The 25045-nt window shown below is 39.5% G+C and overlaps 1 protein-coding gene across 1 annotated transcript in view; it reads right to left on the bottom strand.

Annotated features, from left to right (window-relative positions):
• Positions 1 to 25045, bottom strand: part of CNTNAP2 (contactin associated protein 2) — a 1620276-nt gene that overhangs the window by 417770 nt on the left and 1177461 nt on the right. Inside the window, exon 13 of the mRNA XM_039524081.1 lies at positions 14228 to 14428. Within this exon, the coding sequence (XP_039380015.1) occupies positions 14228 to 14428 (201 nt within the window). The remainder of the gene's footprint in view (positions 1 to 14227; positions 14429 to 25045) is intronic.

The raw sequence follows: 25045 nt of genomic DNA, 5'->3' as shown, positions 1-25045 counted from the left end.
AACATTTTCATTAATGACTTGGATAATGAAGTGGAAAGTATGCTTATAAAAATTGCAAATGACACCAGGCCAGGAGGGATTGCAAGCACTCTGGAGGACAGGACTGAATTCAAAACAACCTTGACAAATTAGAGAATTGGTGTGAAATCAACAAGATGAAATTAAATTAATTTATGAGGCAAGTAGTACACTTGCTTAGGAAGGAAATCTCAAATACACAACTACAAAATGGGGAATAACTGACTAGATGGTACCACCACTGAAAAGGATCTGGGGGTTATAGTAGTTCACAAATTGAATATGAATTTGCCATTGCAAAAAAGGCTAATATAATTCTGGATTGTAGTAATAGGAGTGTCATATGCAAGACATGGGAGGTAATTGTCCTGCTCTACTTGGCACTGATGAAGCCTCAGCTGGAGTATTGTGTCCAATTCTGGGCACCACACTTTAGGAAAGATGTGGACAAATTGGAGAAAGTCCACAGAAAAGCAACAAAAATGAAAAAAGGTTTAGAAAACCTGACCTATGAAAAAAGGCACATTTAGTTTTGAGAAAAGAAGACTGAAAGGGCACCTGATACCAATCTTCAAATATGTTAAGGGCTATTATAAAGGGGACTGTAATAAATTGTTCTCCATGTCCACTGAGGGAAGACAAGTAGTAACGGGCTTAATCTCAACCAAGGGACAAAATCTTCAGGAAAATCTTTCTAATTATAAGGGTACTTAAGCTCTGGAATAAGCTTCCAATGGAGGTTGTGGAAACCTCATCACCGGAGTTTTTTAAAGAACAGATTGGACAGGCTTGTATCCTATAAGACATTGGTTTCAGCAGTTAGCACGAGGCTTGAGGCCTACAAGCTTTGGAATAGATAATCTTAGGTAACTCATAAGTTTTGGGGAATTGGAAGTAGAGTTTAGGGGGGAATTTTGTCCATAATGACATCAGCCAACCACAAAACATGAACTGACACCAGCTTCTGGAAGGTACTGGATGGAACATTCGACCGCAAAAGTCCCATGGCAATGAATTGACGTATATGATAATGGGGTGAAATCGTAAATACACTAACCTATAGAAGAAGGACACCTTAACATTGGTAAGGGGAGGAAATACAGATGCATTAGACATGGTAATGTCAGCGTAATATATTATAAAAGTGGCATCCCAGAGCAGTAGGAGAGAGAGATGTAGCCCCTAGGAGGGGCCAGAATGATTGCCACTAGTGAGGATGAGGAAGGTGAAGGTGATGAGGAAGATAATGGCTAAAATTTCAGGTTGTTCTAGAAGGGATGGCGTGAGTATGGATGTTCAGATTTACTTTCAGTATTATATCTATCTACCTTACTGAGTTAGAGTGTGTGTGACTTTGCTAAATGTATTAAGAAATTATTTATTTGTAAATATAGAAGAATTCCTATAGTGTGAGTGCTGCACCTGTCCAAATCGGGGTTCCCAACTATATAATAATTTTAATAATACTGGGCCTGATCTTGGACAAGAACCAGTCAACCCTCAAAGTGGTAACTGGGAAATTTTATTCATAATCTATAGATCAGGACACACACACACACACACACACTTTGCCTCCTTCTGTTTGCAAGAACCACAGGGCAGTATATGAAATAACTGAAGGGAGCTGTAAGAAAATAATTAAATACTAAAAGGAAAAAGGAAAAAAAACATATGCAATTACTAACAGAGATAGTAAAAGAAGAACTTCTTACCCCAGGCACTCACTTTGAGAGACAATGAAAAAACATTTAAATAGTCTAGTTCTCTACTGGAAGAGAAGTAAATATGACAAGACATGCCAGCAGAAGCACATAGAAAAAGATGTTCCTAGGGTGAAATGTCTTTGTGCGCATCTTAGCAATCAAACTGCATTCACCTTCATCTTTAAATACATTTTGCAGAACAATCAATGCCTCAGAAAGTATTTTGATGGAACAACAGACTATAAAATTCTACAACACAGTAGAAGGAGGATCTCTGATGAAGAAAGAACAATAAAACATAGCATCTGAGGACACCTCAGTCTCAGGAACAGTCCCAGAGTGATGTGTCAGGAGAGGAGGTTTTTGGAAAAAAATGATAAATTAAACAGTAATAAGTCACCAAGTAACTCAAATAAGAAACTGCAGAACTATTAACGGTGGATGTAAACTATTACTTAAATCAGCTTCTGTACGAGATGACTGGAGGATAGTTAATGTGACACCAATATTTAAAAAAGTCTCCAGAGGCAATCTAGGAAATTACAGGCCAGTGAGCCTAAACTTAATACCAGGCAAATTGGTTGAAATTATAGTAAAGAACAGAATTGTCAGACATATAGATGAACACAAAATGTTGGAGAAGACTCTACACAACTTTTGCCTCACCAATCTATTAGAAGTCTTTGAGAGTGTCAACAAACATGTGGACAAGGGTGATCCAATGGACATACTGTACTTGGACTTTCAGAAAGCCTTTGACAAAGTCCCTCACCAAAGGCTCTTAAGCAAAGTGAGCTGTAATGGGATAACAGGGAAGGTCCTTTCATAGTTGAAAGACAGGAAACACAATTCAGGAGTAAATGGTCAGTTTTTACCATGGAAAGAGGGAAATGGGAGTGGAGGGTCCCCTAAGGATCTGTAACAGGACCAATGCTGTTCAAAATGATCTAAAAAGAGGAGTAAATAGTGATTTGGCAAAGTTTTCACTCTATACAAAATTACTCAAGATAGTTAAGTCCAAAGCAGACTGTGAAGAGTCACAAAGGGATCTCACAAAACTGGGTGATTGGGCAACAAAATGGCCGATTAAATTCAATGTTGATAAATGCAAAGTAATGCACATTGGAAAACATAATCCCAATTATACATACAAAATTATGGGGTCTAAATTAGCTGTTACCACTCACAAAAGAGTTCTTGGAGTCTTCATGGATAGTTCTCTTAAAACATCTGCTCAATGTGCAGTGGCAGTCAAAAAAAACTAGCTGAATGATAGGAAACATTCGGAAAGGGTTAGATAAGAAGTTGGAAAATATCATAATGCTGCTATATAAATCCATGATGTACCCACACATTGAATACACATATACATATATGAGATGGGATGACCAGAACTGCACAAAGTATTCAGTGTATTCAACATATCAATATATATATTATATTCAATATATATATATATTAATATTAGAAATGGAAAACGTACAGAGAAGATAAAAATGATTAGAGGTATGGATCAACTTCCATATGAGGAGAGATTAAAAAGAGAGGAACTGTTCATCTTAGAAAAGAGATGACTAAGGAGGGTATGATGGAGGTCTATAAAATCATGAATGGTGTGGAGAAAATGAATGAGGTACTATTTACCCTTCACATAACACAAGAACCAGGGGTCATCAAATGAAATTAATAGTCAGCAGGTTTAAAACAAAAAAGGAAGGGCTTCTTCACACAATGCACAATCAACCAGTGGCATTCATTGCCGGAGCTATTGTGAAGGCCAAAAATATAACTGAGTTAAAAAAGGAATTAGATAAGTTAATGGAGGCTAGGTCTATCAATGGCTATTAGGTAAGGTGGTCAGGGATGCAATGCCATGCTCCAAGTATCCTTACATTTCTGACAGATGCTGGGACAGGTCAAGAGGGGATGGCCTACTTGATAAAATTGCTCTTTCTGTTCATTCCCTCTGAAGCATCTGGAATCAACCATTGTTGGTTGGATGGACTGGGCTAGATGGACCATTGGTCTTTCCCAATATGGCCATTCTTATATGCACTTATAAAATGCTTTATATATTTGCAAAGTGGTGCATAAGCATTAACTAAAACAGTCTCACAACACTAATAGCATATTAATGTTGTTACAGAGAGCAAGATGAGACCAGGGTTAACTGATTTTCCCAATAGCAAGTCAGCAGGCAGAGCCAGGAGTTTAGGACAACCTAACTCTGCCCTGTGGTGAACCAGGAGAGGATATTGACCCACAAGAAAATGAAAGAGCATAATCTCAGTCATGGTAAAGACATAAATGGAGCAGGACAGAAGGAAGAGGAGAAGGGGAATTTTGTAATTACACAACCTCATAGTTCCTTTTGCAGAGAGCTTACCTCTGAAGAGAACTCTATTAAATTTTAAAAAGGCCCTATTAATATAGATGACTAAAACTGAGCACTCGTATAACAGAGCTGTTCTAAAAAGAAAGAAAACATTTTAAGGAATGTAAGTGAAGTTTGTTTTCCATTTAATAGTTTACATGGACCAATTTTCCAATGTTTCATATAATTTGAAAAAATATATAATAAAATATCAAAAATATTTTGTTGAAATTGTATCAAAATTACTCTAAAATGTTGATGAAGTGTAGTTGTAGCCATGTCGGTCTCAGAATATTAGAGACAAGCAGGTGAGGTAATATCTTTTATTGGACCAATTGTCTCTCTCACCAACAGAAGATGGCCCAATAAAAAATATTACCTCACCCACCTTCTCTCTCTCTAAAATGTTTAGTTTACTGAAAATTATTTTCTTACATATTTTGACACAATTTGACTAAGATATTAATAAAAGTGTAATGAAAAATATCAATAATTACTTTTTTTTGGCAAATGTTTTGTTTACAAGTCATTTTCAACTAAATTATTTTTTTGTACAAACAATTGCAAACAGCTATAAGATACAGCAAAATGTTATGCAATGGCAGGTAAGCATTTTTCTCACTTTTATAGATAAGAAAACTGAGGCACAATAAGGTTAAGGTCAAAGACAGTCAGTAGCAGATATGTGACTAGAACCTCGGTCTCCTATTGATGCTCTATTTACTGAACCACAATGCCTTCTTTTAATAATGTTTTTAAGCTAATCCTATATAGACCTGTGCAAATATGTATATTAGAAATGAAATGAACATATTTGGACTTTCCATTATGTTCATGAAAAGGAAAAGGAAATTTACTGTAAATGAAAGAAATTATTTTTAATATACATGCAGCCATACTTTCTGGATCTGTAAACCTCTGAGATATCATAAATTAAGCCAAATCTGACCTGCTCACCAAGAAGGAAGATCTTCAAAGAAAGCTCAGGATTCCATTAGAAGTAATGTAAGTGGGCACTTCTTTAGGAATGCAATAAAGCATATATGGCTTTAAAATCAGCCTTTAGAAGTAACAGGATAATGACTGCCTCACTTCCCCCCCTAGAGAGGTGGATAATGGCTCTTTCACATAATAGGCAGAGAATACTTCTGGAGGGAATGAATAATGAGAAGTAACTGTACTCCCACACAAATTTGTGAATGTGCGGTTACAATTATAATATTAAAAGTCAAATTCATCATTCTTTCTTAAGGAAGAATGCTAAGAGTCAGTTGGTCTTAAGACTGTTGTTCTGCTTTCCATTGCAGAGCTCTGATATGCACGTTATAGCAAATGCTATTATGGTTTCTGGGAAACAGCAAGGTAAAATCTGGCATGATCCATTTGGAGATATCTGATTGAGCTCAGGAATCAAGAGGAGGAGACAGTGAACTGGGGAATTTAGCAAAGACCAATAGGGTTAAAGAAATTTCATGAGAGAAGCAACTACAAGAGCAAAGTGTGATTCAGATAAAAACAGGACAACTAACATGATGGTCATGGGAGCTATCGGGAAACTCAGAGTTGTTTGAGAGGGTTAGGAAAAAGCATAGTAAAAGGAGCGCAGGATGGATGGGGAATATTATAATTTAACATCCAGGATGACTTCTAGACCAAAGCTAAACCTAAATATAAGGGCCAAAACCAGGGCCGGCTCCAGACCCCAGCGCGCCAAGCGCCCGCTTGGGGCGGCGTGCCGCGGGAGACGGCTCCGGTGGACCTCCCGCAGACATGCTTGCAGATGCTCCGCTGGTCCCGCATCTCCGGTGGACCTCCCACAGGCGTGTCTGCAGGAGGTCCACCGGAGCCGTGGAACCGACGACCGCCAGAGCGCCCCCCACGGCGTGCCGCCCTGCTTGGGGCGGCACAATTCCTAGAGCCTCCCCTGGCCAAAACACCTTTTTGCTTTTCCGTTAGAAACCTTTTACTTAGGGTTTTATAGGTTACTGTCCTAGACACTTCAAAACTACAGCCCAATGGCTAAGAGGAGGTAATTTTTTTAATGCCAAAAAGTTTTCTTTAAAACGTAAACCATTGGCTTCCATTTACAGTGGGTGTAAATATGTGAAAGTATTAGCTTAGCTATCACCCACTGGAAAACCCATTGCAATGGAGTGGATGAAAACCAGGCTGGTCATTTTGCCAAAATCCATGGCAGTGGAAATTCTCCTTTTTTGGTTCACTCTAGGAAGAAGATGGGTGCACATCTAGCATTCCAGATCTGCTAACACCCAAAGATTAGGGGTGTTTAGATCTAGCATCTGAGTTTGGACCCATATCTAATAATTATACCATATAATAATTTGTGTTCCATTTTTATTGAACTAGTCTACCCGTAAGCCCTTTTTAATATCTGTAATAGAATCATTTTATGCTTAGAATGATAAAATCAGCCTCCTCAGCTGTTAAAATTATGTAAAAATAGGTTTTGTTGAATTCTTGGAGCCACCATATAATGATTGTTTACACCCAGGCATGAAACAATCATTATTCTAGTACAGCAGTAACTCTGCTTTATACTTTTCATATGCCTGCAATCACCACATTCTGCCTGCACAGGCAACATGAATGAAACTGGCATGCAGCACCACCTGATCTGGTTCTGTTCACTGCTTCTTTGCTTTCAGCTCTCATGCTCTGCTTATGTGCTTCTGATTTCTACAGTTCTGTAAAATGACAGACACACATTCATTCAGAACGCTGGCTGAAAGGAGGAAGGCTACAATTCTCCCTGCGGATTAAAGAAAGAACAGAACCAGCGTACACTCCCCTCTCTGCTTCATATATAGACATACATGGCTCCTAAAATGTTCTCCAACCGCACGTGATCAATTTACAGTGTGTGTTATAGACTGCTGACAATGATGGATGAAGTGATATAGCGGTATCATTGTACTATAGTCTACTAGGATAGCTGTATATTATTGTACTGTAAATCACTTCCTTTGCGAGAAACTGAAATTGCTGGAATTTTCATTCTCAGAGAAGGAATAGCTCCTGCTCTCCTGTTTCTCCCCATCCCTGACTGATGGGACTGGAAAGAGCATCCCACTCAACCTCCTTCAGCTGACTACATGGAAATGGGGAAACTTCTTTCTCTCTTTCACTCATGACCCCATTAACTGAAAGAAACTGCATGGGCACCAGGAACTCAGATCATATCTGAACTTCTTGGATGTGCTTGGTAGAAGAGCTGTCATTATCTGCTCATAATGAAAGTTCCCCCCACGGGGCGGGGAGGGGCGGAGAGAAAGGGACATACCAGAAATGTACATTTCAAAGATCTATGCCAGCCTCTCTCAAACTGGGGTCCACGGGCCCTGCTGATCAACTCCTCCCCATCCCTCCCAGCACCTCCTGCTCGCAGGGAACAGCTGTTCAGCAGCATGCAGGAGGCACTGGGAGGGAGGCAGAGGAGCGGGGACAGGGCGTGCTTGAGGGAGGGGGCAGAAAGAGGTGGGGAAGAGGAGGGGTAGAGGTGGAGCGGGGGCAGGAAGAGGTAGGACAGGGCCTGAGGCTGATTGGGCAGTTTGGGGGTCTGCAAAATTTTTAAAATCAAAATGGGGGTCCTTGGGTTACTAAAGTTTGAGAACTGCTGATCAATGCAATAAAAACCATCTTTTTTGTTGGTTTTGTTCTAAACAAACATATTATTAAGATGGAATTAAGGTTGTATGAATTTATCACTTTATGCAGATGTTGACAGTAATAAGTACTTGTATTACCAAGGTCAATGCCCCTTTGTGCTAGACACTTTATATACACATACTAAAAGACAGTCCTTTCTCCAAAGAGTTCACCATTTCAGTAGGCAAGACAGAAATAAGGAAGTATTATTATCCCCATTTTAACTGAAACACACACACAAAGGAGAGACTTGCTTTAGGTCACAGAGGGAATCTGTAGCAGTCAGGAATTGAACCTAAATTTCCTGAGTCCCAGTTCAATGCCTTCACCACAAGATTATCCTTCTTCACATCACACAGACTGTTAGACACTAGCTCTGAGAACCAGCATTTACACCCTAATGGTAGCTGGCCCTCTATCTTGTGTATTTTTTGACTCATTCAGGCAAGTTGCCCAGTTATTTTGATCAAACATTTTTAATTATTTTTCATTAAGACACTGAAAAAGGCCTTTAGGCACGAGTGCCAAAATAATTAAAATATATTTATTTTTAAGATGAAAAACAAACAGGCAACAAAAAGTATCACACCTCCAGACACAGTCTCTCTTCTATTTTACTAGTTTTATCCATTGCAGCCCAGTTCTGCTGGGCGTCTGTTGGAGGATTTTGAGAAATCTTTTATGATTAATTTACTATTGCCAGTCACTGGAATATCCACAATCCTGTTGTCACAGCATCTCTCTTAGACCAAGCGGAAGGGCTACAGGGTTGTGTCTTGTGGGATCATGCACAATCCCCGTTGCTAGGACTGTCTGTTGAAATGAATCTCTTATGGGGATATAATTTAGTGTGTTTGCTGAGATGAAACTGCATTAGAAAGAGAGTAGAGCATATAAAAATAGAATAAAGGAAACAAAGAGGAGTTTTGATCTGAAAAGAAGACTGAGCTGGCCTCACTCAGCTGACTAGTGTATTGGTCCACAGTAGAATAATAAATAATAATAATAAAAAATATCTAACTCTTATATAGCACTTTCCATCCATAGATCTCGAAGTACTTTACAAAGAGAGTGCTTTGAGACAACAATAGGCAGCAGTAGTGTTCAGATTCAATATCAGAGGCATGAGGAAACATTTAATAATGCAGAGCATATGTAGATAATGTGTTTTCAAACTGCTGTCACTTGTAGACTGGTATCCCCTCAGACTGAGAAGAACTAATGAAATCCTGATAGGGAAATAACATTTCCCGCAGAGAGGATCTTGCCAAAACTGCATTTTGCTGCAGATACCACTGCAAGAATTCACTTTTTTGTATTAACAGCAATAATACATTAGGACAGCTAATACAATATAATTCAATACAATATATTAATGTATTCTGGCTAGCTCTTTAAAAAATCGTACCTAGATATCATAGTGGTTTGCACTTCACAGGTGAGACAGATTAGAATTACATATAAGAAGCATAGTGGAGACACAAAGTGGGTGAGGTAATATCTTTTATTGACAAACTTCTGTTGGTGAATGAAACAAGCTTTCGAGCTTTCACCAGAAGTTTCAACAGAAGTTGAAATATCCAGTAAAAGATATTATCTCAGCCACCTGTGTCAGACCAACACAACTCCAACACTGCAAGCACATAAGCAGCATCACATACAATATTTATAACTAACGGTATCTTGTATAGTACGTGATCCATATTTTTGGATTTTTTCTTCAGTTATATATAACATTGCCTAGTGTTTTTGTAATCCTGATAGTGAATAAAGGCCTGATTCTCTACTGCCAGGCAGCTTGCGTATCCTTTTATGCCTGAGCAAAGTAAGAGCAAAAAATGTGCAAACACTACCCAGTCAGAATTCTCCATTCACATGTACTGGTGACAGCATTTTACACCTGCTTTTCATTCACTTTGCATCATCCTGAAGGTGAACGGCAGGATAGAATCAAGCCCTAAATGTTGTCACCCCCATGATGTAAAAGATTTAGTTAAAACTGAGATGCTGCACTGGGTTTTCCTGATTTTCTACCTTACTCTTAACGATATTTTACAATGGGACTGAGAGACTTAATTTGCTTTAATTGGACACTAATGTTTTTGAAGGGAAAAATTCACTGCCATGGACAAGTATCTGATCAAAACCATGGGCAAATTCCTGGCTCCAGTCAAGTGAATGGGAGCTTGACATTTATGTTAGTAGGGACAGGAAAAACACAAGAAATACACAATTGGAGGTTTTCTCTTTTCCTTTTCTGGGAACCATACTACAGTGATTATATGTAAAATCCCTTGATGGAGGAAGCCACACAAGTTTTCTAAGCTGTGGTCAGAGATGAATGTATTGTCATGTTATATTTAGAAAATGATAAGGCAATCCTCCAAAAAATAAACAGAAGGAAGAAGGAAAACATGAGTTCCTTGGCAAGTCTTTGAGCAGAGCCAAAGAACAAATAGTTTAGAGGAGAAGAAATTTTTTTGGCATCTCCCCTATTTACAGATAAATCACACACACACACACACACACACACAGCTCTCTGACATAGAGTATATAGTATACTCCCATTTATCCAAAGCTCCACATTATCCAAAACCCTTCCTTGTCTCCCAGCACGAGATACAATGGAGTGGAACCCCGCTGCTATGACTAAGGTGGAGAAAGATGAGTCCCTGGCTGCGGGGAAGACCACCCTAGTGCTGACTAGCTCCCGTGGCAGCACAGGGAGCCCTCTGCAGCCCCACTGTCACTGGAGTGAGTGAGCAAGGCCCTGACAAGGGAGCTGAAGATGGCTTCCTGCAAAGCTGCAAGGCCAGTGACACACGATCTTCAAGCACAAGGTGCAGGGAAGGCTGTGGCTCTGGTGGGGACCCTGGTGGGGCTGAGCAGAGCAGAGCCTTGCCAGTGGTCGGTGCTCTGCCCCTCCAGAGCCACTGCACTTTACACCTTCAGAGACAGTGTGGCAGCAGTCCTGAGGCTGTGCAGGGAACCCTCTGCAGCCCCAGTGTCATGTCAGCAGGGCAGAGCAGTGACTCCTGGGCAAGACTGCAAGAGGAAGATGAAGATGACGACAAACTCTTGGTTCTGGCAGAGGCCACTGTGCTACCGAATGGCTTCTGCTGTCTCAATAAACAGAACTCCTGATTAACAAAGTTAAATTCATATCCCCCATGCTATTTGGGGATCTACTGTATTACATGCCAGACTTGAAAACATGAGATAGTGTTTCCCTGCCAATACGTAGGAGCAGGATTTTATAATTGTACTATGAGAATTAATGTATGATTTGATTTTATCCTGCAGCCACCCTTTTTGAATAGCAGAAAGGAATGACAGACTAGAACAATCCTTATGACTGATTATGGTCACCCTTTTGTTTTAGGATAAGTTATAATATCTACTATGGTTTCCTATATGTATTACAAATTAGGCACTCTAGTTAAAGATACATTTCTTTGTTTTAAGGTTTTAGTAAGAGACAGGATCTTGTATTGTATCTATGTTAAGGAGATTAGAGGAACGTTGAGGGCCTCAAGCCCCAATGTGAATTGTTTTAGTTACAAGATTTAGCAAGGCTAGATTTACAATGTATTCTGCTGAATATAAAATACTGCTGTCTGTATACCTTTGAAGGTTTCTGTAAGAGATTGTTTGTGCAGGGCTGCCCAGAGGATTCAGGGGGCCTGGGGTCTTCGGTGGCGGGGGGGCCCCCGCTTCAGCAGTAATTCAGCGGCGGGGGGTCCTTCCACTCCGGGACCCGCTGCCGAAGTGCCTTGAAGACCCGCGGCGGGGTCCTTCCGCTGCCGAATTACCGCCAAAGCGGGACCTGCCGCCGAAGACCCGGCACTTCGGCAGCAATTCGGCGGCGGGGGTCCTTCTGCCCCAGAGCGGAAGGACCCCCTGCCGCTGAATTGCCGATGATGACCCGGAGCAGAAGAAGCTCCGGGGGCCCAGGCCCTGCGAGAGTTTTCCAGGGCCCTCAGAACAAGTGAAGGATCCCGCTCCAGGGGCCCCAAAAAACTCTTGTGGGGGCCCCTGCGGGGCCTGTGGCAAATTGCCACACTTGCCCCCCCACCCCCGGGTGGCCCTGTGTTTGTGAATGAGGAATACATGCATCAGGAAAAGATAAGGTGTGAAAGCCATCACAAATGTCCAGATGGTCAAGAAAAAGTGGTAGACTTGGAAAGACCAGGAGACAATCAGAAAACATTCACTGTATCCAATGCTAAACATGTTAGCAGCATTGACAACCTCAGAGGTGAGGCAGGCACCCCTGAAGGTGAGACAACAAATAGGAGATAACAATGGGAAGCCGGATAATAACCATCAAATGATAACAGCAGAAAACCCCAAGATTAACACCACTTAAGGACTAATGATTACAGGATGACATTGCAAAATTCATAGACTGAAATGGGAATTTACAACTATAAAGCTGGGGTGTTTTGCCATGGAACTCTGGGTTCAGTCCTGAGAAGCCTCGGAGCATTGGATCCTGACTGACAGAGCCCAGCTCCACACTCGTGCTCAATCTAACTGGCCATTAGATTGACTCGAGCTACAACAGACTGGTAACTATAAACATCAACTGGCAGGAGAGAGAGAGAGAGAGAGTCTGAAAAGCATATGCTAACTGCTGTATTTTCAATAAATGTGGCGTATTTGCCTTCTCTTCTATAAAAGATCCCGTGTGCTTTGTATAGCATAACAAATACACTAACAGGTCTTTCTGAAAGATTCAACCTGTATGGTTTGCAAGTACAATGCTGTAATGAAACTAAATACAGTAAACTGACCTGCAATTTAATATTCCTAACTAGTTTTTTTTTCAGTTCCTATAAAGCATGCCATCGTTTTTCTTTATCTGAAACCAAGGGCAAAATTCAGTGTAAGAAAATGCACTGATTTCAGTTGGATTTATGCATGCATATTGAAAGGCAAAATTTCATCTTGTGGTGTTGGCCAGATAGGCTTATAAAAAAGTCAAAGTTAACAATTCACTCATTGTAAACCATGAACATCAGAAGGCTTTTATGAACTTTTATAATTAATTCATGCCCACAAGCAAATCTTACATCTAAGTGCTAAAACCTGCCCAGGGGTGCATGCATACAACCCCCTTCTGATGCACATGTGAGCACTGTGCATGTGTCTCAGGGCAGAATGCCACCACAATCCGGACACTTGCCCCAGCCAGAAATGATGCAGGATCCTTTACATTAAAAGCACAAGAAGGCCCAGCATATTTACTTCTTTGCAAATTCTCCTCGCTATGCTAAATTAAACAGAATAATAACAGAGACAAATCATACATTAGAAATAGTTCAAAAACAGCCAGGAGGAGGGAACAGAAAAACGAGCGGTGCAGTATCAATTCACTAACACTAAATTACAACAGAATACTTATGGAAATCTACACGCATGCCAAATGAATTACTTATCAGCAGCACCATAAGAAAATATATCACAATGAATTCATGAGTCTGAGGCACTTAAAATAAAGGATAACATTTTAAATGTCCAGCCATTAGTTTTGTTTGATACTCGTTTTAATTGCATCTATCATAATGAATTAATTTCACCATGATGCAGATATATTATGTGCTTGCATTTATAATCCAGTCTTAGTTAAGTGCCAGTAAATGGATACTTAAAATCAAATGTTATCAGAAACAATTACCGTACCCATTATGTCTTTGAAATGGCAAGTTGGGGGCTTTCTAAAATGTACTCTCTTTCTATGCCATTTTACTGATATGGTAGAAAACTTGCTGCAACAACTAATATTTTTGCTTGCATCAGGGATAATTTAGCTATAGCTTGTTAAAATCGAATGTTTATACACCAGTGTGGTACTGTATCAGAAAGTTATAGAGTGAAAAAATAACCTAGTGACAGGCATTAATATTAATAAAGATATATGGCTGTCTTGGCACAGCCATCTTTTTGTGCAGCTTCTTTTCCCACTATTTGCTAGGTGGCAGGTTGCACACAATATTCCAGCTTGATCTAACACTGAGGTTAACTGAAGAAATCAATGGGCCAGATCTTGCAGCCATTATTCATGTAAAGGTCTCACTGATTTCAATAGGAGTTATGCCTGAGTCAGGGCTGCAGGATATTGCCTCAAGTAATTTACTTATTGCTTATATTGAGCAATCCTTCAATCAAAGCCATCTTGTTCAATGATTAGCCTCCCTTTTCAGAAACACAGAATTGACAGAAATCTCTCTCATTACAAAAACTGATTTAAGTAGCAAGCAACCCATAGGTTAAATCTCCTAGGTCAAAAATTACAATGATATATTTATCCACCTTTCTGTAACCTTTCACGAGCAGCCACAAGAAAAATTAAATAAGTTAACTGTCTGAACAGGTTACCGCAACATCGCACCTGTTGAATTGTTCAGTTAATGTGGAACTCCAGCAGAGATGGTAATTAAGTGACATTTCACTCTCAGCCTACCTGGGGTGTTCAGCAGCCTTGACATCTTGCAGGAGTAGGAGATGTACTGCTCACAGTATTCAGCACTACTGGTGATGGCAGAGATCTGATCCATGGTGGCACTGTAATTGAGCTGTAATACAGAGTATTTTTCCGGGCCGTTGCCTACCACTGAAGTCTGCATCTGCAGATCATGATACACAGTTGACCACACTTTATCCTCTGGAAGAAAAAAGTAAAGTAAAGAAAAAATTAATGGATGAAAGAAATTGGAAGTGAGTTAAAATAATTATAGTTTTTGACAAATAATATTGAAATTGTAGACAGTGTCTCTGCAACAGGTGTGTGTGAGTGTGTGCATGCACAAGAGGGGTGAGAACAAGTAGGGCTTGTGTATGGTATTCACAAGATATTATTTTACTTGAAATAGATCAGAAATATGCGACAACTTGACTGCACTGAATGCAGGAAGACTTGATTGGTTTCCTTGTTCCTGTTTGTCGCTGTGCTAGGTGCTCTGTAAGAGCAGCACACTTTACTTGTGCGTGGAGACTGCCTTGAGTGATGACAGTCATAGCAACCCCTCTGACAAATGAAGATTACTTTGATCAGAACTGGATTAAAAGAACATGAGGCCTGAGGCTACAGAGACCTAGGGATTCTTACTGCAAGGAAAACATCAAGTGTACACAGTATTACTGCATTCCAGGCTGCCTGCATGCACAAAACTAGTATTATTTTGTGACACTGTGACACCAGAGATGCACTACAATATAATGTGATTACATATATCATAATGTTTGACACAACAAAGCAAAATATATTAGATACTACAGGAGTCAAGGGCTTCATATAGTTTGTTGGTCCTGGCTATAGTGCCGATGACCCAAGATTGTCTCTGCTCTGGACTTGATGAAGTTTTCAGAGCAGGTGGCTATGACACAGATTTCAAGGGTAAGGAAGAATAAAAGTAGGATACATTTTGTTATCATCATGGCTTCAGCAGGGATGTGAAAAATGGCAAAGGGGAAAAAAAAGAAACTCGAATCTTTGGTCAGGAGAAACACAGCAAGATAGGTTGCATCTCAACAAGGTTATTAGCACACTTACATAAGGAACATAAATACAATAGCCTACTAACTGTCTATACATTTAACCACAACTAGTTAAGTGCATACCAAGTCACTAGAGATAGTATTTCTGCAACATCTGCCTTGGTAAGTGCTATAAGAAATCATAGTGGGGAGATAACCTTAATAGTGAAACAACATGCTTCCTATGTCAGCAGGTTTAAAGTAGCAGTCAAGGGCTCCTTATTGCAGGAGTTTAGTTTAGAAAGGAGATTAAGAAAATAAATATTAGATTTACATAAAATAATGAGTGGCATAGAACAGGTATAATGTGCTCCTATTTACCATCTCTTAGTAAGACATTCAATGAAGCTGAAAGGTAACAAATCTAAAAGTCCTCAACAAAAATAAGTTTGCACAAAGCTCTCTGAATAAAAATCACTGAGGTTCAAACATCTCCATTAGTGACTGTTTTACTATTCAACTGCTATGCTGTGACTTGGATAAGATGAATTGGTTGTTTCAGTCAAGCCCCAACTGGACAGGTACCAACATTAGAAAACACTATCACCGTTGACATTTATTAGTAGACTTGTCAATCTAAGCACAGCGGCCAAGGACTAAAATAGGCCAGGAGAGTAAACTATTGTTCCTAGAGATGGTTCCTTTAGGTCAGGGTTGAGGAGAAAAGAAAGGCAAAAATATTCTATTCTATTTGGGTATTTATATAGTATTAATCACTACAGCATGAAATGTTTTCCAGAAGTGCATTAAGAGATGTAACTTGTCATGCATAGTTCTGTTTTTCTCCTCAAGAAGAAAATTGACCTTGTGTTATTTTTTTTCCTATTTATTTTCTCTCTGCTGTGCTATGCACTATTATTATTGAAGGCCAAGTCAAAGAAATGTATCTTGCATTTGGACTGGAGAGTGCTGTGGTTTGAGGCAGCTGTTAGATCCTGTAAGAGTTCACTCCTGACTCTTGTACTGGTCCCCAAGGGAGCTCTGTGTCCTGGGCAGACCATGTAGACAAATGTTCTATTATGCCTAAGCAGCAGAATTGTTGACCACAGATGGTCCTTGTCTCATAGATCCAAGTAAAAGTTTGCACTGCTGCTGCCTATGCTGAACCTGTTTTCTGCATAATTATAGGACTTTAGTCTTCCGGGAAATAATCTGCCATTTTCCATGAGTACTATATTCACTTAACAGATGTGCTATCCAGTAAACAGAATACATTAAAGGAGTCTATGCAAATATGCTTATGACTCATCTGTGCAAATTTCCATCCCTATTGGATGGAATCCAACATGTGAAATTGAACATTTAACACAAGGGTGGGCAAACTACGGCCCACAGGCTGGATTTGGCCCACCAGTCATTTTAATCCGCTCGAGCTCCCACTGGGGAGCAAAGTCTGGGGCTTGCCCCGCTCCGGTGCTCCAGACGAGGAGTAGATTCGGGGCTTGCTCCACGTGGCTCCCAGAAAAAGCCACATGGCTCCGCTCCAGCATTGCAGCCAGGGAGCAGGGTCGGGGGTCACTCCGTGTGGCTCCCAGAAGCAGCTGCATGGCCCCGCTCCGGCGCTTCAGCCAGGGAGCAGGGTTGGCGGCCATGTCATGCAGCTCCCAGAAGCAGCAGTGTGCCCCCCCCAGCTCCTAAGCATAGGGACAGCCAGGGGTCTTAAATAGAAAGGTTCTTATTGATATCAATGGACTTTGGGTCAACTCCATAGTAACATAGTTATCAGTCACATATGCAATCACTATATTGTGTCAGGCTGTTTTGGATGATGTGGCATCATATGAAGCCATATATGTATGTAACTCATATGGTGTAACACACTCTAATCAAACGATCAAGAACAAGGTTAGGTAAAGCAGATGGATCCTCCACAGGGAGCACAAGTAGCTAGCCAAATGAGATGAAGTTCTGCAGGTGGTGTAAGATGGTGCTTATCTTATTCATATCTATAGTGTATATCACATACAATACAATACTACTCTTGCCCCAGAAAATATTGGAACCAATATCTGAATATTGTGCTAATTTACCTCCAGGCAGACATTTTTCTTATACGAAGGAGACTTTTAGCTATTTCCTACTCAGAAATATAGATATTCCACAACAATTGTTTTATTGGAAGATAGGGTGGAAAATTATTTATATAAATAAAAATATACTGTATTTATATCAATATTAAAATAAGGAGTATTTCACGTTCCTATTTTCCCTTTGTGCTAGACCACACAAGGGAATGTGCTATGCTGTATTCTCACTGACAGGAATGTCTGGTCTCTGGCACAAAGGGCTACATATCCATGGCCTTGCTAGAGTTCTATCTGAGATAGTATCAGAGGGGGAGCCATGTTAGTCTGGATCTGTAAATAGCAACAGTGAGTCCTGGGGCACCTTAAAGACTAAAGGATGTATTGGCGCATAAGCTTTCATGGGTGAATACCCACTTCGTCAGACGCATGTAATGGAAATTTCCAGAGGCAGATATAAATATGCAGGAGATAACGAGGTTAGTTCCATCAGGGATATCTGAGATAGTATATGCCCTACCAGCACACCAGCTGCACTGGTTCTGATGGCTTCTCTCGAGGGACCTGGTCCAACTTCAGTTAAGCACAGGTTCTGGCTTGAAATGGTTTCTATTATATACAGGGTTTCCAGTTTGGTTCAATGGCTCTCAGCACCCCCACTGTACAAAATGTTCTAGCACCCCTGCAGTTAAGTCAATGGAAAGACTCTCAAATGACTTTAAAGGAAGGTGGGTTGGGCAATGAGTCCCTGAAGAGGGAGTTCTGCTCCCCCACTGGGTTCCAGTCAGTGTCAAATTGAAACCTCCTCCTAAAGGGACTTAGAGAAACGACTAGCCTTGCAGGCCCCAAACAACCCAGCTGTGCAGTGTAACTTTCCATGTGGGCTGCGGAAGGAAGCAGCCAAGCTGACTGTGAAGAAACCAGTGATAAGAGTGAGACAGAGAAATGCTGATGTGATACATATCACGTTCTTATCTGTTTGTATAGTTTAAAAATACTGCTTTATGTGGTAAAATAGATGCACAATTCTTTGTTAAAAGCATCTTAAAATCTAATCCATTATGCAGCAAGGGATGAAACTTTACCCTCCCCCACCCCCACAAATGGACTGATACTTCATCTACAAGGGGCAGAACAGCATCTCATCTGAATGAGAAACACTTCTTGGAAACGTTGGGCACTGTGTTGATAAAGATATTGGTCTTTAGGAAGAGACAAAAGGCTCAGATCCTTTTTGAAAAAAATAAAATAAACAGGACTGTTAAAAATTCCTGGCAGAATTCTATTTTGGATAATTTAATTCTGCCTACCTAAATTCCCTGTGGAGTTTTTATTTGGGTTTATTTGGTACGTAGGGTTTGTTCCTAGCATAAAATGGTGGCCACTGCTCGTCATTAGAGGATGGATGCAATCCTACTAATGAAACCTGTAAACCATTTTGGGATCTTTGTCAGAGGTATAACTACTATTAATATATTATAAACAGACAGCTTTGTCATACTTTCTCATAGGCATATCTGCAATGTTCTTTAGAAGAAAAGTTCTGCCTCTTTCTGCACTCTGGAAGACTGCAGAAGGCTGATTAGAGCGTACCTGGCTGAGTGATTTGGCAAACTATGTTGGCTCCCAAGGCTCAGTGGAATGGATTGTTTAGCATTATATGAAAATAAATTACAACACTTCTGAAACTGGATAAACGGCAAAAGAAAAAAGGGTTTTTTTAAATCAAACATTTTTGCCATGAAAAAAAAAATGTCATGCAATATAAATTACAAGTCTTCTACACCTCTCAGGCAGAGACTGAAAAAATATATATCCCTCTTCTGGTGGAAGAGATGCTCTACCTACCAGGATAATACTTCACCAGTCTCAGTCCTTCTTTTTCCTTTTAGAGGTTCCTAGTGATCTATATGAGGTATTCTAGAGCCTTGCCATTTTTGGGTAGGTGTCACCTGCTGACTGGACTCTTTAAAAGGGTGACAGACCTAACTGCACCTGTGACTGAGCCTCCCATCTCAGGCTACAGGGCTTGGAGTCTGATGATAGCCTAAGGAGAACCTAGTCCTTATAAGGACAGCAAGAGGTCGGTTGAACTGGAGAATTGCAGGAGTCCCTCATCCAGAAGGAAAAGAACTCTGGGGCTACAGCCTGCTTTGGGCAGGTGAATTGCATGTGTGTGTGTTACTTCATGATTTCTAGTATAAAGTAATGAATTGTGCCCTGCAGCAAGGGCCTGAAAAAGACTAGGGCATGGCATCACTCCTTCCTGGGCATGTGAGACAGCCCAGCCGTTTACAGTGTGCCTACGAAAAAAAATTGTCATTACCCCTTCCTCATTATAACAGATTCTTGTTCCACATGATCACACCATTAGGGCTAGCCTAAGAGATTTGAAAAGGATAAACAAGAAAGTTCCTTGGGATATACTTCAAAATTATTTGACTCATATTACATATAAAATGTGTGAGAGAGACTGTGTGTGTACACACACATAAGTGTTGTTGGTTAAGCCCAATCATGTTTCTATTTTAGTCCTAGCTAGTTGTTTATACCAGTTTATATTTTCAAGGTTATTTCTGCGAGGAAAAGAGCTAAAAACTTTTGTAAAGAATGCTAAGATTCTTCTTTATGTTTCTAGCTCCTCAGCTGTGGAAGGCCTGCAGCTGTGGAATTCACAGGACCTCACAGGTTGACTCTGTTCTACAGCATGATGGATCAGCATTCATGTCCCACTCCCCATCAGTACCTAGCCCTGGAAGGGAAAGCAAATGATGCAACTAGCGAACCAAATTTATTGATGAATCCTGGTCAAGTGCCATCTGAGGCATGCTGTGCATACACTAAGAAGATTCCAACTAACACTCTGCTGGGGAGTTGTAGTGTAAAATGTTAAATCCCCCTTTAACCAACAATGTGATCTGCCATGTCAAATTTTGCTTATCCCCTCCCCCCCAATAATTTCTAATTCATTTGCAGAGAGTCAAATTCTGCTCTCAAGTACCTGTGTATTAATGCAGGGTAACTCAGTATATTCTACTCAATATAAGTTCTTATAACATTGCCATAAGAACAACCATACTGGGTCAGAACAAAGATCCATCTAGCCCCGTATCCTGTCTTCTGACAGTGGCCAAAACCAGGTGCCCCAGAGGGAATGAACAGAACAGGTAATCATCAAGTGATCCATTCCCTAGTATTACCCATTCCCAGCTTCTGGCAAATAGAGGCTAGGGGACATCATTCCTGCCCATCCTGGCTAATAGCCATTGATGGACCTATCCTCCATGAATTTATCTGGTTCTTTTTTGAACCCTGTTATAGTCTTGGCCTTCACAACACCCTCTGGAAACGAGTTCCACAGGTTGACTGTGCATTATGTGAAAAAATTCTTCCTTTTGTTTGTTTTGAACCTGCTACCTATTAATTTAATTTGGTGGCCCCTAGTTCTTGTGTATAAGAAGGAGTAAATAACACTTCCTTATTTACTTTCTCCAAACCAGTCATGATTTTATAGACCTCTATCATATCCCCACTTTGTCATCTCTTTTCTGAACTGAAAAGTCCCAGTCTATTTAATCTCTCCTCATACAGAAGCTGTTCCATGCACCTAATCATTTTTGTTGCCCTTTTCTGAACCTTTTCCAATTCCAATATATCTTTTTTTGAGATGGCACGACCACATTCAAGATGTGGGTGTACCATGGATTTACATAGAGGCAATATGATATTTTCTGTCTTATTATCTATCCCTTTCTTAATGATTCCCAACATTCTGTTTGCTTTTTTTGACTGCCGCTGCATATTGAGTGGATGTTTTCAGAGAACTATCCACAATGACTCCAAAATATCTTGAGTGGTAACAGCTAATTTAGATCCCATCATTTTATATGTATAGTTGGGATTATGTTTTCCCATGTTCATTACTTTGCAGTTAGCAACATTGAATTTCATCTGCCATTTTGTTGCCCAGGCACCCAGTTTTGTGAGATTTCTTTGTAGCTCTCCACAGTCTGCTTTGGACTTAACTGTCTTGAGTAGTTTTGTATCATCTGCAAATTTTGCCATGTCACTGTTTACCCCCTTTTCCAGATAATTTATGCATATGTTGAATAGGACTAGTCCCAGTACAGACCCCAGGAGGACACCACTATTTACCTCTCTCCATTCTGAAAACTGACCCTTTGTTTCTTTTCTTTTAACCAGTTACCAGTCCATGAGAGGACCTTCCCTCTTATCCCATGACAGCTTATTTTGCTTAAGAGCCTTTGGTGAGGGACCTTGTCAAAGGCTTTCTAAAAATTTAAGTATACTATATCCAGTGGATCCCCCTTGTCTGCATACTTGTTGATCTCCTCAAAGAATTCTAGTAGATTGGTGAGGCATGATTTCCCTAAACAAACGCTATGTTGAATCTTCCCCAACAAATTATGTTCCTCTAGGTGTCTGACAATTCTGTTCTTTATTATAGTTTCAACCAGTTTGCCCGGTACTGAAGTGAGGCTTACTGGCCTGTAATTGCCAGGACCACCTCTGGCGCCCTTTTAAAAAATTGGCATTATATTAGCTGTCCTCCAGTCACTTGGTACAGAAGCTGATTTAAATGATATGTTACAAACCACATAGACATAAACATAGATAGAGTTGCTCAAGTATAGCAAGGACGGGATTTTGGCCCCACAGTTAGCCTATGTAAACATAGCTGAAAGAAAGACTATTCCATATTTGCTGCAAAGAAGTACATGGGAGCCAAATATGAAATGGGTCAAAATGAAATCCTATTCCCATTAACTGTCACTGGATTATGTATTCCTAGCAAGTACAGTTACTACATTAATATTGTGTGTTTCTGTAACACACTGACAATTATTTTAGGAAAGAAATAGCCACCTATTACACTAAGTACAAATGCTTAAAACATTTATTTCATTTAGTAAAATAAAAGTAATAGAAACTCTGATGTTTCTTCATTTATAAATATGCTCAGCTAGAATGACCATTATTATTCATTATTCCAAAACAAATACATTTAAAACAAAGTTATTGTTGAGAGTCCTTATCAAACTAAAGAGCAAAAAAACGCATTACAGGCATGTTATAATGAACCCAAACCCAAGCATTACAAACCCAGGAAATTCAGAATTAAGGTTACACTTAAAAGAAATCCAAACACATTAAGATATACAAATGCAATAATAACATAATGATAATGAAGGGATTTTAGTATTTGGGGTCTCATCTTAGGTTAAACTGATTTTTTAAAGACAGATTAGGGTTTTTTTGTTTTGCTTGTTTTTTTAAATCCTCTTTTTTTGCTACAGGGCAGAGCAATAGTTGTTTGGGGGTCTTAACTATGCATTTCCATATCTTATGTCTGAATTTCTTAAGTGTAAACTCCTCTCTGAATTTCCCAAGTTTTGTAATGGCTGGTTCTGGATGATTAAACTTGCCAACACGTTGGCTGCATTGCATCACCAGAGCAATGCAAAGCACCTAGCACACTGAATCTGGCCCTTAATTTATAAGTGACTTGAATTCAGACATAGAACCTTTAAAGAGCCATGACAGTCGGGCCAAGTAATCTACCAAGGAGAACTCTTGACAGATCTGTACAATCCTGCTCATACCATTGACTCATTACAACCAATAGATTAGTTACATGCAAATTAGCTGTAGAGGAAGACTGGTAGTTGGCTGAATTATCTCTGATAATACCATTAAAGAGTTACCTGAGCTCTTGACCTGACCCTATTGTAGCCTATATAATCATAATTAGAGACAAGAGTCATTAATAATTTAGCTTAATTGCATCCTAATTTCTTTGGATGTAGGTTATGCACAAACAAGCCTTCAATTAATTTTAATTATGTGGAAAGTTTGAAGAGTCTGCATTTTTACATTATTCAGATCATTCAGGACAAACAAAAGACTGACATGTATAATATGTTAATCTTCTTTAAGGATCCATTTTAAAATATAATTTAACTCACACTAAGTAACAGATTTATTTGTAAATCATCATAAAATTGATTTAGTACTCAAAGATTAAAGGATATAACATGTGGGGAGGAGTCACTGTAGTTTTCATACATTACAAAGAGGCCTAATACTTCCATTGAGTGCAAAACAGAACTCAAACATAACTATGGAGTCACAACCAATTGCTTCCATAGTCAATTAAACAACCAAAGTAAAATCTCCATGGGAAAGTACAGTGTTCTCTCTCCTTAGCAGCAGGTTCTGTCTGAACACAAATTGACAGCTGCCTCTGTACCAGTGAGAGGAAACTTCTTAAAGATACAGTATACTGTAAATAGAGGAATAAGAATTCCTAGCTGCACACATCACACATTAACATGTTAACTCCTTCACTGGAAGGGATGGGACATCACAGAAGATAATGTTCTAGATGACCAATTTTTTTCTTCAAATGTGTGTCCCTCTTACTTTCACTTCATATCATATGTCCTAGATGTAAAGGAAATGGCTATAAAGTGTAAGGTTTTTTTTCTTGCTGTGATAAATAGGCCTTTTAGGTTCTTTTTAATCTAATACAGGAAGGACATAATCATAGATCTATTAATCTGTGATGATCTAATTTGTTATGTGGATTAAGGGACCGGAAATGACTATGAATTCTATGAATAATAATATATAAATTTAGATTAGACTCCAAATTCCTCAGGCACTAGGGGCAGTTTGGATTAAGTAGATTTCCACTAATTTAGTCAATATAGTAATCCTTGTTGATGCCCTTCCCTTTTTCCACTGAAGGCTATTGGAAGTGGGTGTAAGTCAAGTAGAATGACCAAAAAACACCACCACTTTATGGAACTGACCATCTATTTCCACTATAGGAAATGATAATGTGACAGCAAAATACTCTATAGAAAATGGGCAATAAAGAGTCTTGCACACTGGAAGTTCCTTCCCACTACAGCTCTATTAAACGTATATAAAAAGGCTGACCGCAGTTCACGTTGATGACAGCCCTCCCTACTCACAGATACACTGCACTCAGAAAATAGAAGTGCAGTTGATTTTCAAGTTTCTCTAATCAACAATCATTCAAACTATCTCATTCACTATTAACGTGACTTTCAAGGGATTTGTCCCACTGCATGCCTAATGGGTGAATTTTGGATAACAAAGAAAACATGACACCATGTCAGAAATCCTCCAGATCAATTTCTCCAACTATTTAACTTTCGTATATTTTCTTATAACTTTATTATATTTTGGTGACTCTTATGAAACCAAATAGGTTTCAGATGCTAGAAAGCCTGATGTTCAGCAAAAGAAGGAGTCAGGAAAGGGTCTTCTTATGGCCCAATCCTACTTGAATCAAAATCAATGGGAATTTCTCCAGCCATTTAAATGAAAGCAGGATTGGGCTTATAGATGCATCCATAAGAAGGCCCTTTCCTGACTGCTTTGTTTTCATGGCTTCTTTACCAACATGATAATAAATTTCCTCATTTAAATACCAACTTAATTGGGTATTTTCTTTTAAAGCGTCTTAGATTCGATACTGTAATAATGTACACTTTCTTCATGTATGTAACTGTGTTTTTCCCCTTCTTGAAGTAACATTATAGGCATTAACTACTTGATGAACATATTGTAACTGTGCACAATATGAAGGCCTATGGCCTTTATCTTTTTGGAATGTATTAAAATGATAAATACATAGTATGTAAAATGTGGATAAGTTATTGGAAAAG

The sequence above is a fragment of the Mauremys reevesii genome, linkage group 2 (genome assembly GCF_016161935.1).
Source record: "Mauremys reevesii isolate NIE-2019 linkage group 2, ASM1616193v1, whole genome shotgun sequence".
Taxonomy (NCBI): Eukaryota; Metazoa; Chordata; order Testudines; family Geoemydidae; genus Mauremys; species Mauremys reevesii.
The sequence above is the reverse complement of the archived record's forward strand: the minus strand, read 5'-3'. Positions and strand labels throughout refer to the sequence as shown.